The 15,517-nt window shown below is 41.5% G+C and overlaps 1 protein-coding gene across 6 annotated transcripts in view; it reads right to left on the bottom strand.

Moving 5' to 3' along the window:
* The window catches only part of mlip (muscular LMNA-interacting protein), a 217,067-nt gene that overhangs the window by 149,719 nt on the left and 51,831 nt on the right, over positions 1 to 15,517 (bottom strand). For 5 of the 6 annotated variants that reach the window (XM_079855525.1, XM_079855523.1, XM_079855527.1 and 2 more), the window contains one exon: positions 13,418 to 14,702. The exons of the other annotated variant lie outside the window; for it this stretch is intronic. In XM_079855525.1, coding sequence (XP_079711651.1) covers positions 14,547 to 14,702 — 156 coding nt within the window. In that variant the 3' untranslated portion in view covers positions 13,418 to 14,546. Of the gene's footprint in view, positions 1 to 13,417; positions 14,703 to 15,517 lie in introns of those variants that run through there. 6 annotated transcript variants of the gene reach the window in all.

The following is a 15,517-nucleotide window of genomic DNA, read 5'->3' as shown; positions in this document are numbered from 1 at the left end:
TCATTTCCGGGCAGTTTATGTGCAGAAGCTTTTCCCGTTCTGACCACTGGCCGAAGAATGGTCTGTCCTCAAGCAGCGCTCCCCATCCCGAGGTGGAGGCGTCCGTAGACACCACCTTCACACTCGAGGAAGTCCCCAGGCTTACACCTGACTGGTACCAGTCGGTCGCTCTCCAAGGTATCAGTGATGAGATGCATTTCGGATCGACCTTGAGGCGAAAAAGACCAGAAGTCCATGCTCGGCGCGGTACTCGCGCTTGTAACCAGAGCTGCAGCGGGCGCATGCGAAGCAGACCCAGCTGAAGAACTGCTGATGCTGCGGCCATGAGACCCAGCATCCTTTGAAACTTTTTGAGTGGGACTATAGCGCAGCGGCGGAAGGATTCCGTCATGCGCTGAATAACCAGTCTGCGCTGCGGCGATAGTTGAGCTGTCATAGATATTCTCTGACTGGGAGACAGTGAACTTTTCACCCAATTGACTTCGAGACCCAGATTCTCGAGATGCTCGAGTAAAATGGTTCTGTGTTCTATGAGCTCTGAGTGTGACTGAGCTAGAACCAGCCAATCGTCCAAGTAGTTCAAAACTCGCATTCCCCGAAGTTTCAGGGGAGCGAGGGCTGCATCCATGCACATTGTGAATGTACGGGGTGCTAGGGACAGGCCAAACGGTAGGACTGTGTATTGATATGCCTGGCCCTCGAAGGCGAATCTCAAAAATCGCCTGTGACGTGATGCTATTTGTATTTGGAAATACGCGTCCTTCAGATCTATTGACACAAACCAATCCCCCTGGCGAATTTGCGAGAGGATTTTCTTGGTCATGAGCATTCTGAACCGGCGTTTTGAAAGCGCTTTGTTCAGCTGTCTTAGATCTAGAATGGGTCTGAGACCCCCGTCTTTTTTCGGTACCAGAAAATATCTGCTGTATAGCCCCCCTTCGCTCTGAGCTTGAGATAAAGGCTCTATGGCCCCTTTGCTCAAAAGTTTCGCAATTTCGGCTCGAAGTAGATGTGCTACTTCCTTTTCTACCATGGTTTCGATTCGCGCCGCACAACGGCGGGGACATCGAGCGAACTGTAGCGAATAGCCTCTTTCTATAATGTTCAGCACCCATTCTGATACCCCGGGAAGCTTTGGCCACGCATTTGCATGGATAGCTAGGGGTTGAATGAGATCTGAGCGCTCCGGTGTGCTGAAACACAAACATCGCGCTTGTAGCGTTCGAGGCGGGGGGCGCGCTGATCACAGCGGGCAGCCTGCACGCACTCGACTCTCTTATGGCGGGTTGCCGAGGGAGAGCGAGCGGGGGGAACCCCGTGGGGCTTGTCATGTCCGTGAGTGAATGTGGGCGCGGGACAGCGGGCACATTTACTGCACTGAAAACACCGTCGGCGTGAGCTGACTGTATGTGTGTTGGTTTCGTTTTTACAGAAACCGTGGGACATGCAGTGTGTAGTGTTTGTGGGCACTGGGTCATGGGCACATACACTACGTTAATTGCACTCGAGTCGATTTTATTTGTGCGAGCCGCGTGTGGCGGGCTGTGCTTGTGTGTAGGAATGAGCACTGGGCTGTGGGCATTTTACTACACTCATAACACCATCGGCCGTGGCCGGAATACCAGAAAATACACTCTTTATGGGATTTATCTGGGTTTGTGTGCAGGCAAACGGGCTGTGAAACCGGCTTGTTTTCTGCTGAATACACTGGAACAGTCACATTTTCTGGAACTGAACGAGCGAAAAGTTTGTGGAAGTCCCGCCGCAGCGGGACTTGAACACCGTCGTTTCCCTAGACTGGCTAGGAGGACTTTGAGTTGCCATAGAAACAGTGTTTGGGTGCAGGCGAGCGGGTTGTACAATGCGCTCGTTGGCTGCAAAATACATCTGCAGTCACCTTTTTAAGGGAACTGACAGAACGAAAGCATTGACGGCATAATTTTATCTGCCGGCAGACACGGGATTCGAACACGGGTCTCTGGCGCAAAAGCCTAAGATTCCGCCACTGAGCCACAGGGGGGAATACATAAGCTTTCAGTTAGCGCGAGCATATAAGAGAGCGTCAACGTGTCTTGTGACGCCGTTTGTTTGCAGGCGTGCATGTATTACAACAGGCTCGTTTACTGCAATATTGACATTTCCAGTCGCCTGAACTTCAGAGGGGAATGAGAAATGTGTGAGAAATGGAGGTTGGTCCGGCCTCGGCGGGACTAAAAACACTCTTTTCTCCTTTCGCCAGCAACGCACGCGACGAGAGAGGGTGTCATCATGTTTTGCTTTGCCGTTTGTTTGCAGGTGTGCGTGTATTATAACAGGCTCGTTTGCTGCAATATTGATATTTCCAGTCGCCTGAACTTAAGAGGGAACCGGTGAGTGACACGTGAATGGGCGGGGGTAGCTTTCTTGTAACGTAAAGAAAAAACTAACCCCGTGACCGTCCGCTCCTGACATCCCCTGTGAACGGCGCAGTTTGCGCGGCTCGAACAGAGGGAGAGCAGGTATCATCCCCCACAGATGCGGCTTCTTGGTCGATATCCACGATGGAAGCGGCGGCAGACAGCGGCCACTGTCCATCAGGAAGCGCTGGGGGAGGTTCCGGGACCCGTTGAGCACGGTGCTTTTTACGGCGCGGTACCGCGGCGGGCGGAGGTGCAGTCTCGGAGAAGGTTGCCAGGCGAGTCCTCAGAGTCACCATAGGCATTAGTTCGCTGAGGGCAGCCGCCGTCAGCGAGCGCGAGAGCTGCGTGATCCTTACCAGGAAAAGGGGTGTCGCGGCGGCGAACACACACACACACAAAACACAGTAGCAGAGAAAGGATATATAACGCCGGATAGCACAGCAGGAACGGTGACTGAAGGCGGCGCGGCCAGCGGCTTCAGGTGCAGTGGCTCGTCCGCTGAAAAGCTTTCTCAAACGGCGCGGCTTCTTCTCTCAGGATCCAGCGATGCGTGAGCTCCGCTGAAGAGATGAAAAATCAGTGAGCTAGCCTCTCGAAGCTATATTTATAGCCCTAGGCCACGCCCGTCTCGGCGGGACGTGACGTATTGGGCGCGAAGCGCCCCCATTGGATAGGGCCTTATCGATAGGCTGCTGCAGTTGCCGCAGGGCAGCCAATAGGTGTGCAAGCCGTCTCGCCTGTGTCTGCATGCTGCCGCAACGCGTTTTACATTATTCGAAAATTAAGGATAATTTTTTGGCTTCAGCATCTCGCGGAAAAGAGATTTTCCCCTAGCGTAAGACTTACGCAGTACGAGAGAACCTCTCGTAAGAGAACCCCGTCTGTGTGCGGTCAAGCAATCTGTGGTGGTTGCAATAAACTCAACTTTATTCAAGGCCAATTTCAGATTATTTTTCATTTGTTGTCTTGCTTTCTCCACTTTGTTTTTAAGAGTGCCACGAGACATCACTGCTAGACTGGGCTGGAGGAGAAGCAGAAGGTCTATGAATCCCTGCTGCTCAACTACACTGAGTGGGTGTAGACCTCTAATTGACAAATCAATGATTCCTTTATCCACACTGACCTGTGACACTCTCTTGGCTTATAGAATAAACCAGAGGAGTGGCTGGCCGCACACTGATCCACTCAAGACTGGAAGTCTACAAAAACATATTTTATTTTTTAAATTGCACCGTGCAAAAAAGTGCAAAGTGCATGTGGGTTAAAAACAGAGTAGACACCAGCAAGCAAACGTTTCAGCACATTGCTGTCTTCAGTGCTCATTTAGCAAACAACATTCACCCTTTTTAAGCAAGTCAGCAATTAAGTCAGCAATTAAGACAATCAGCTGAATGCAGTTATCTCAAAATCTCAATTGTGTCAAGTAGAATTCCAAACAAGTATATATTGTTTCAAATAAACAGCTTCCAAGGATAGTACAGCATAACAGACACACAAAAAAGAAAAAATATATTTTACAAAAAACAAGAAAATTCAAGTTCTTCATTCATACCCTCAGGAAATAAAGATTTAAGTTCAAAGATCCAAAAAGCCTCCCTTTGTAATAATTTTCTATCTCTATCTCCACCTCTCTGTGAGGTAGAATCCTCTCGATGCCCAGGAACTTCATGTCAGACAGAGAGTGGTTAGCAGACTTAAAATGGGGAGAAATTGAAGATGTATCATCCTGTCTCCTAATGGCACTTGTGTGTTCAATCATTCTTGTGCGTAATGCACGTGTAGTTTTGCCAACATATAGTTGTGAACATGGACAAATGATAATGTAAATAACATACTCTTACAAGTAATCAGTTGTCTGATCTTATATGTTTTTAGTGTACGAGGATGTGTAAATGATTTACATTTGACATACTTAGTACAAGAAGAGCAATTGTGACATGGAAAATTACCCTGGGCATCGACAAGAGTAGTTGGAGAAGAGATGTAGGTGTCAGCATGGACAAGCTTGTCCCTCAAGTTAGAGCTCCTGGAAGAGACAAAAAACTCTCTTGGCTTCCCATAACTTTGGTTGTTTGGGTGATGGGCCTGCATCCGGGGTTGACTTTTTTCATAATGAAACTTTCTTTTCCGAACAACTGAAGTGAGATTTCTGTATCTCTCCATATGATTGACATGTTTTCTCTGTGAGTGAAAATACAGACAAACATGCACAACAAATGTATTCAGTGATATAGCCAAGACCCTCTGACATAACTTACTAGGGATGTTCATTTTTCCAAAATATTGCATTTGAATATTCGGGCTCATAAAAATCGAATATTAGTTTATTTAAATGACGTTTAATGAAAAATACGTTATTTTTTAAGTTAAAGTTTTTTAAGTTTTTGTCACCATTTCTGAACAAGCTCACGATTAGGCAATATCACAAGCTTACATACTATATATATTAAAGTATATAGTGTATATATAGCGCCACCCAGTGCATTTAATTATAACTGCGAGTTAGTGCTTGGGATTTATCATGGATTCACATGTACTGCAACATAGTAAAATTCGAATAGTATTTTATTTTTCGAATAATAATTACAGATTGAATATTCGAACAATTGTGCACACCCCTATAACTTACTATGAAATGTGAAACATTAGACACCATGGCCTAAAATCTATATCATGTTATAATTTCAACTAGCAACATATCACAGTATATATAGCCAATAATTATTTCTTAAAATTTCAATACACTGTAAATGCTATGCATGCAGATATTGTATCAGCTAGTATTAGATTATTTTCAAATAAACTGAACGCTCGCTAACCTTTACGTACGTTACTTTACGTACGTTACGTACGTTACATCATCATTGCTAGCAGGAGAACAAATGCAACTGACCATTAACGTAAACTCAATAAATTTACTGAAACAAACAACAAATAGCTTTTGATAACAGCATAAAGATGCATTTACCTCTATGTGTTTTTTCAAATTCGATGGTGAATTCTTGAAAGCCAGCAGTTCGTGGTGTTTCGGTTGGCACAATTTGCAGCACATTCGCCAGGAGTCATTCTTGATTGCCTACTATATCAAACATCTCTCTCAGATAAGGCCATGGATGATTGGGAATGTCTTGCTGCTTGTCTGCCGAATCTCTGGGATCTTTGTTTTCTATAATGTCGCCGTCCATACTATGAGCTAACGTTACCGCCATCAAGCCGCAATGATTTGCCGCCGAATCTGTCGAGTCATCTTGTAGTGGTGCGTCAAGTGCAACGTATATTCCCATCCAATTAGATTGAATTCAATATTGATGACACGAAAAATAATAATGGTAACTCCACTGAAATTATTTGAAACTAAAGTAGATTTTGTAAAATGTAAGGAGTAGAAAGAGCCGATATTTGTGTTAAAAATGTAAGGAGTAAAAGTAAAAGTTCAGCACAAAAATAAATAGTAAAGTAAAAGTATCTGAAAAATCTACTTGAGTACAGTAACGAAGTATTTGTACTTCATTACTTCCCATCTCTGATATTTTAAGCCCGATTTGAGCCCGATTTTGAGCCCGATTTTGAGCCCGATTTTGAGTCCGATTTGCGCCCCAAGCGATCATAGCCTGATTCGAGGTTTCTCGCAACTGTCTTTGTCTCCAAAAAAATCCTCAATTGTGGTGAAATGGTGTCCTCGAAATGGTGTCATTACGATTATTTTACTGCTCCCGATCTCATCGTAGCCCGCATGATCATGTTTGATATTTACGACTCTCGATCGGGCTGCCTGATACCCGCGATAGCCAATGAGAGCGAGCAATCGTCACCTACCGGATGTTGCATGCTTCTATAACTGAACTTGGCTGCTGCAAACTTGCCACAAAAGTGGAGTACTGAGAAAGAAGATCACCCATATTCTTTTTTTCTTCTTCCCGTTTTTTTTTTTTCTTCGCACCAATTTCATGCATTACCGCCACCTACTGTGAACTCGATCAAGAGACTCTAACCACTTCCCCACTTCCCATCTTCCCCTGCTCAATAAGAATCTATGCTTCAGCCAGCGCTGCAAGTTCAGCTCCTCTGACTTGAGAAAAAAAACACACAAAAAAAATTCTCAAATCCTGTTAATTAAATGATGTTTTATTAACAAGGTTCGGGAGGAGCACGTTCAGATAATTAACACAAGTGGAAAGCACTCAGCAATCAATGGTGAGAGGTATAAATACTCAGCAGTCTCACCTCATTCCATTGACAGTTTTTGCAGCATCCCTCCACCACCCCTTCTCCACACTTCTAGTACTAAACACTTACATACGGGGGGAGTACTCTGGGTTCGGGCTGAACTCCGAGCTCGGAGCCCTCCCTCCGGACAGCACGCCATATACGCATTAAACTTACCCATTCAATTATATGTAAGTGTGAACTCGTGAAATGATGTTTTATTAACAAGGTTCGGGAGGAGCACGTTCAGATAATTAACACAAGTGGAAAGCACTCAGCAATCAATGGTGAGAGGTATAAATACTCAGCAGTCTCACCTCATTCCATTGACAGTTTTTGCAGCATCCCTCCACCACCCCTTCTCCACACTTCTAGTACTAAACACTTACATACGGGGGGAGTACTCTGGGTTCGGGCTGAACTCCGAGCTCGGAGCCCTCCCTCCGGACAGCACGCCATATACGCATTAAACTTACCCATTCAATTATATGTAAGTGTGAACTCGTGAAACCTGTATTACGTCTTTGTTTGGGGTTTAATAGGTACCTCAAATTATTATCAATCTCCTCTTTCCTCTGAACCTCTTCCAATAACTTTTCTCTGTCATCTTTGTGCTTTTCACAATACATGATTACATGTTCTACTGTTTCGATTTCTCCACACCATTCACATCACTTTATTGTGTTGTCATTACTTGCATTGTTTTATTAAGTCCTGTATGTCCTATTCTGAGTCTGGATAAAATGTTTTCCTCTCTTCTACTTCCCCCTGAGTACCTACTTTTCCCCACTTTTGGCTGTATTACATACATATGTCTACCTTTACTTCCTGTTTCCCACTGTTGTTGCCATCTTTGATTTATTTGTTTTTTAATTATAGCTTTAATTTCACATCTACTATATGAAATTTCCATTTCTTTTCTAGTGTCCTCCAAAGCTTGTTTCGCCAGTTTGTCTGCTGCTTCATTCCCTTTCACCCCCACGTGAGCTGGAACCCACATGAATGTTATCCTTACACTTTTCTGCTGTAATAGATATAATTCCTGCAGAATTTCCACTACTAAATCCTGTCTCATGTCTGATTGTTGTGCTTCAATGCTCATAAGAGCAGAACTGGAGTCTGAACAAACCAACACATCTTTTAATTCTCACACTTATCCATCTTAATGCCATCACTATTGCAATTAACTCCCCTGAAAAAACTGATCATTTATTTGAGATCCTTACTTTTCTGGATATTATAATTTTTGGAATGACAAACGCTACCCCTACGTGTTCATTATTTGGGTTCTCATCCTAGGGCGTCATATACTGATGCTTTTGACATTTTGTCTACATCCAACGCACATGGCACCCTTTAGCGTCAATATGAGACGCAGATAGATATGGGCCAGAAGGCGTCTCCTAGCGGTCTAACCCTAACCCTAACCCTACCCCAGACCTAAACTACCCATAACCGAACAAAGCTCTGTGCGTGTCATATTGACGCTAAAGGGTGCCATGTGCGTTGGATGTAGACGAAATGTCAAAAGCATCAGTATATGACGCCCTAGGATGAGAATGCGTTGGTATTTGTGTTTTATACCCATGCTTTAACCACAGGTATTCCCTTACCTGGATTTCCTCGAGTTCACTCTGACCTTCTTCTTGTCTCTGTTCCAGCATCCGTAAAGCAACTGACGGCTGTGGCAAAATCCACATAGGGACTTGCTGGTAAAGCCACTCTTGGAGTAATACTTAACTATTTTATAGCCAACTCCTTTACCAAATCTCCAGCCCTCCATCCAAAACTGTTACATACTCCCAACACTGCTCTAGTACCATTAATGTAGGATGTGATTTGTCCTGTCCCATTAGATTTGCCCAGTATACTGCAGTTAACTGTTGTCTTCTTAATCTGAGGGGCATGTCACCTACTTCTACCTGTAACGCTGATAGAGGCGATGACGGCAGGCACGGCACCAGGATTCCAGTTTTGGATGGGCCAGACCAATTGTGGGTGGGCCTTAAATTAAAAACGTTATCAAATCACTGTTTAACCTAATAAAAATGACTGACTAATATACTGTTATATTATCTGTGCTTACATAAGAGATTTTAATAGCTTGATGCTCTTTAAATATTTTGTTGCATTGTAAATAATGCTCCTTGAATCTGACCAAAGAAGAGCGCTTTGGAATCTCCATTACGCATCATCCCTGGCTGTGCTTTAGCGCATCTCTCTATAGACCCTAGGCCTATAGACTGTAAAAGTGGTCAGCAATCTCATCATTTTTTAGTTCTGCTCGAATAACATAAGGCAGAATATTTCACAATTCCGTTTAATTGATTTTAAGTTTTCAACGATACAGATCAACAACACTGCCCGACAGTTTCAATCAATACTCGGGCACAGAACTTGTTCATTGACAAAGTCATCTGTCAAGTAAAACATGCTCCAAAAGAGCAACTCAAGAGCGACTAGATGCGATCCCTAGCAAATCAAAGATGCTCAGTCACGAAATTCAGAATGGCCTGTTGGATGCTGCGTGCACTCTCCTGTTGCGACGGATTAAACGTGAACTGCATGAGGGATCTTTCTATGCTATTTTAGCAGACGAGTGTAAGGATGTATCTAAAAAGCAGCTGGTGGCCGCTTGCTGAAGGAAACATCCAAAACTGGAATCCTGGCGCTGTGCCTGCTAGCCTACTCACCTTGATGTTGTTTTAAAGCCTTAGTTACCTTATTTTTTTCAGAACACAAAAATACATTTAAAAAAAAAATCCCTGCTGCACTTTCATGCAGTTTTTTTTTATTTAAAAATTGGATTCAAATGTCATAAAATAATCCCATGCAAATTGTGCTATATTTGTTCTGAATGTATACTGGGTTTGACGAGAAACAAACTGAAAATGTTCAATCTTGGCCTGGCCATATTGCTGGGCTACATACAGGCGAGCGTGCAGCGCACCCAGGAAAAGTTAGCCTATGTTTTATCTTTATTTTTTTAAGATTTCAGCTTTAATACATTTTAATTACACAAGGCCCACCCGTAGCTCTGCCCCTGGATGACAGAAACGCCCCACAACAAATCCTCAATCCCTTTGCTTGAATTCGCTCTAAATTATCTAGACGAGTTTTTGCCACTGATCCATATACTATGCTTCCATAGTCAATTACTGATCTGATTAATGTTATGTAGATAGTTTTCAATGCCAGCCTGTCTGCCCCCCAGTCTTGCCCGGCCACACATTATATTCAACACTCCTTTACACTTATCTTCCATGTTCTCAATATGCCCTTTCCATGCGAGTCTGCTGTCTAACCAGATTCAGCTGATGATGTCGATTGTCCTCCATTTGTTTTTCTTCTCAAGTCACGTTTGATCCCGCGAGACTCCGTGAGATTTCGTCTTGCTATGGAAATGGTAGGGCTGTAGATTCCGAAATTTTTGGAATCGAGTCAAATTCCGATTCCTGGTTCTGAACCGATGGGAGTCGATTCAGAGAATTGATTCCTCACTGTTGTTTTTTAATCTTTTTCGATTCTTTTTTTTTTTTTTTTTTTTTCGATTGCAGGATCCTAATCCTGAAGAGAAAAAAACTTGTTCGTGGACATGCATTTATTGCATGGATGGAACAAGATATGAAGTGTCTAAAATACACAGTTCAGTTGAAAGCAGTGCTTCGCCTTCTGAGAATATAGTTCCCAGTATGTATACGGTTAGAAGATGGCTGAGTCTCATGTGACCTTGTTATTCATACACACTGTGACTATACAAATCACAACATGTAAATAGGAAAATGTTGGCGTTATTTTGTCACTTATTGGGAGCAGTATGCTAGCTGGAGCCATTTACCTCCAGTCTTTGTGCTAAGCTAGGCTAGCGGTGGGTGCGTCAGACAGAGTTACGGCACGCACGGAGATGAGAAGGGTGTGTGTGGACTTATCTAACTCTGGGGGATACGGGGAAGGAGCTAAAGTCCCAAAAAGTCGACGTGTTCCTTTAAGAATTATCATTTGCTAACAGACAAAAAGGTAAAAAAAAAATAGCATTTTATTTCAAACAGAAATAAGATTAAGACCCTCGATCATGTCATGATCTATTATCTCGTACAAGTCTTTGCAACGCTCAAAATTGTGAACAACATAACCAGTTTCACCGTAAAATAACCTTTGAATCATTTTTTGATCTGGTTCGTTGAAACGAACTAGCCGAAAGAACCTTTTCGTGGAAGTGAATCAGACTTCTAATCACTATTAGCAAGCGAGAGGCGAATTAATAATAAATCCAACTTTTGGAATCAACTCTCAACGGGATCGAGGAATCAATTATTTTTGGAATTGACTCCCAGCTCTAGGAAATGGTCAAACGACAGGTGTGTGGTCTCGCGGTCCGGACGAATCTTCTGGTGTGTGCATTCGTAGGATTATAACGAATGTCTGTGGTCTCCCACAGTTTTAAAATGGGTTAAGATGTGAAAATCGTCTAGTGTGTCCCAGGCTTAAGATATTACCCTGTGGCGAGCATTTGAAAAGATCCAACTGCAAGTCAGACTAAATCTGAAAACCTGTTCAAAATACCACAATAAGAAAGGAAATTAATTTATATAGATTACTACAAGCCCACATATGATTTTCTTTTTCTCATTTGCATTTCATGTCAATTATATAATGTCAAGTTCAAGATAACTTTAGAAAACATAAACTCAAGACCAGGGTGGTTTAACACCATAGTACGATCACTGAAAAAAATTGCCTGTGTAATCACAACCATTCCTGACATTGTGTATCTGTCACACATTCGTTGTTCAAATCATGTTGGTTCAACAATGTAGAGTGTTTGTTTATGACGTCACACAGGTTGTGGAGTAAGTTCTATTTGAATCAATTTGAGATTATTGTCAGATTAGCTCATTTCCATGAACAGAAATTCACAAATGTTATTTGTATCAGCTACATGAACAAATGATATACAGAATTTTTAGAATTTATGCACATCTTGACGCTTCCATCCAGTGTTTTTATGCACAAAATTAGTGTAAAAATAGGTGAGTGGAGTTGTCCCATTTTTATAAAATTTGATATAACTTATCTTTTTCTCATCTCACCTGCTCCATATCCTCCTACTCTTGATGTTTACATCAAAAACACTGCCAAAACACACGTGCCGATGACACAGCACGCCGAAAGCCAGATCAACAGCACATCTTGCCCTGGAGTGTAGCGAGCTTCAACTATAGGGATGAATGAGTGTTGAAGGCTGGGAGCAGATGTGCCGTATCAATGGCATCGTGAATTCACACATGCGTAAGACTGAAATAACTGTAAGACTTGAGAAATTAGATAAATGCCAGGCAGTCTATACTTGAGGTCCTGAGAGGACAAAGAACCTCTTTGGAAATTAACATTTGAACTCACCCTTGCGCACTATCAAGACGAAAGTCTCACCTCCGAGTCATCCTAATCTACATCTCTTTCCCTCATCCCCCACTCCTTCTCCCCCATGCGAAGACCACCAAAAACTCACCCAAGAATCTAAATGGTTTAATGTGAATGATTATCATCGAGTATTATACATGTTTGGTATCATTTGAAATGTCTCAGTGTGACTGGTACAAATGTCTCATTTCCAAATAAGTAAAACAAAAGGTAATAAGGTTTTAAGAGTTTAGAGATAACTGGCACACAAAGGAAGGTGGTCTCCTGGCAAATGGTCTCACACCCCCAAAAGGTGTCAACTCTGAATGCAAATTTCCATTGTTAGCACATGTTTCCATGTGAAAGAGGTTCTGTCTATATAATGAAATGCAGCAAAGGGCTCTGGGCCTTTCTGTACTTCAGATTACTCTATAAGACTCTCAGCCTCATGTATTTCTTTAATGTCGGGTTCGCATCTCTTCTCTTTAATCCAGAGCTTTTGATGTTTTGTATTTATTATCTTTGAATTGATTATGTAATTGGCATGATACATTTACCTGACATAATAAATTTTTACATTTGATTATTCTAACTGACTTTGAAATGTTCATTAAAGAGTTAAAAGGAATAAGTCAAACATTCGCTCACATTTAATGATGCACAGATATCATTAAAACTTGTTCATTTATGGAGTCAGATGAAATAACGAGAGAATACATATGAGAAAATGTATTGCATTTAACGAGAAAAGACAGTAACACGTAAAGACCTTCCGCGCTGGTCGGATGCCGGACTTTGGGCCGATCGAGCACGAGCTTACACATGTAATGAAAACTTTGAAACAGAAGATGGAATACCCTCTCTCTCCTCATTCCCTGCGTTGTTGGGCACTTTTTCAACATGACATTGACTCTATATATCACATATACTAGTGTTTTACCTGACCTTAACACCACTGAGCCCTCTAAACTTACCTGTACAGATGTGTGAGACTGCAACAAAACTGATATCATGTTGACCTCCAGAAAACCACAAACTGTGAAAGTCTGGATGGTCCACAACACTTCTGGGAAAATGTTCTGTAGACAGTTGAGAATGCACAGTTAGGAAACCCTATAGAGTAAGTCAGACCAGTATTGACAGCAGGGCTGATATTGATTTTCTCCAGGCTCCATTAATGCAGGTTTTGACAGAACTGCATATCTGCAGTAAATGGCTTACTAACAAATCAAATATCAGACCTATTCTGTGCTCTAAATGAAAATTGATGGTAAGGTCAAAAATCATACGACACATATGAAATGTCTTTGGGGTTTTTGCAAGCAAGAGTGATTTTGAGTTGAGTGCTTGGAGAAAGAAGCCATAAGAAATGGATGTAAAAACCCAACGAATATTGACCACAAACTAGACAGGCATGAGAGTAAAATTTATAATATGAATTTGCATTTTGAGTTCAAACAGTACAGAGAAATGTCTTAGACATGGCATATATTCATTATTAGCTGACTGTGTAGATGTGATGCTGACAGTAAGGCCATTTTCAGAGCTCCTCGACTGGATGGCTGTAATTACATGTCTATCATTTAAAGTCTCTTATTAGGTGAATGTTACAAAAGCAAGTCACATTTCACAGCAAAATCAACAAGAAAAAAATAATAATAAATGTAAGCCTGTCGTTCCAGTAATTATTAATAGTGTAAACATTATGTTTATACAATGTATAAACATTACATGTTTTCATAAATAATTGTAACCAGAGTTAAAATGCATTATAATATTTGCAGACTCCTTGTTACATCTGAAATTGGTTGTTTGTCTTGAGTTTTAATGCATTAAACTTTCTAAAGGAGTACCAGTGAATATATTAGTATTATAACTGTGGTTTTAATTATTAATGAGATTATAAAATGTATTATAAGGTGCATAAAAAATGCTGCATTAAAAATACCTTTATAACGCATTATATATAAAGCTTAAAGCAAAGTGTTACCGAAAAGGATAACTGAGAAAAGGGTGTTTAACTCTTATTAAATTGCATCAAATATGAAAAAAAAGAAAAAAAAGAAAAAAGAAATCAGTTACATTTTATTTTAAGGTGTCATTGTTACAGTGTAATTATATATTTAAGTACTGAGTAATATTAAGCAACTATGTACTTACTATAGGGTTAGGGTAGGATTTGGTTGAGGGTTAGTTGCATGTAATTATGCATAATTTACTATGGTAAGTACATATAACATATGTAACAAGAACACTGTAAAATAAAGTGTTACCAAAAAATCAAAATTTTCTGTTAGCAAAATATATATTTCTTTTGATTTTAAGATGAAATCTGAACTTGACATGTTCTTGATGAGATTCTGATGGAGAGTATTGGCGTTTTGTCAATGATATCAAATTGCCTTTTGATTTAAATGTTCCACCATGAAGGGACAATTCATCTCAACTGCTTTTGTGCACCTGTAATAGTGGAATGAATGAATGCTTGGCGTGTGCTGCATTGAACAGCCATCACAGTCAGATCAGGCTCCGCTGTCTGCATCATATGTGCGTCTCCTGGGTGTTGATGGCGGTGGGAGGATCTTGTGTGGAGATCCTGGTCTGTGTGATCAGAGACGTCAGCCTGGTCTTACAGTCTCCTCTCCGCTCTCCACAAGCTCCTCCAGCTTCTGCTCGGGGTTCACCACCGCTGGCAAACTGAAAACACATGCACTGCTTACTCATCAAATGGGAGAAGAGCCTGTGTATCATCAAACCACTGAACCACTGAACCACAAAACCGTTTATGTTATAAAAAGAAAAGAACGCTTATATTTTTAGGATTGTGACACTAACGCACCACCTATTAATAAATGAACCATGCCATAATGCAAATATTGATAAACCTGCGATAGATTTAATGAGATTGCAAATGGTAACACCATGATACATGTTTGACATTGCTCATGATTCACCCGGGGTTAAGCATTAATTCTGGGTGTTCATACGCTGCCATTTCACGCTAGACTCTTAAACCCTGGGTTAAAGGATTAGTTCACTTCAGAATTAACATTTCCTGATGATTTTCTCTCCCCCACGTCATCCAAGATGTTCATGTCTTTCTTTCTTCAGTCGAAAAGAAATGAAGGTTTTAGAGGAAAACATTCCAGGGTTTTTCTCCATATAGTGTCTTCAATGGGGTCCAACGGGTTGAAGGTCCAGATGTGAGTTTCAGTGCAGCTTCAAAGTCTCGACACGATCCAGCCGAGGAATAAGAGTCTCATCTAGACAAACCATCAGCCATTTTATAACAAAAATAAACATTTATATACTTATTTAATCACAAATGCTCATCTTGCACTAGCTGTGATGCGACACACATTACGTAATCAGGTTGAAAGGTCAAGCGTGACATAGGAGGAAGAACCGACCAAGTGTTTACAAAGAGAACTTGCAAAGACTACATCAAATGCCCTTTACAAAAAAACAACAACAAAAAAAAACAATCGTGTAGCTGGGATCGTGTCGAGACT

This window comes from Squalius cephalus (assembly GCF_949319135.1).
Source record: "Squalius cephalus genome assembly, chromosome: 21".
Taxonomy (NCBI): Eukaryota; Metazoa; Chordata; class Actinopteri; order Cypriniformes; family Leuciscidae; genus Squalius; species Squalius cephalus.
Note: the sequence above shows the minus strand (reverse complement) of the source record. Positions and strands in the feature narration are given on the sequence as shown.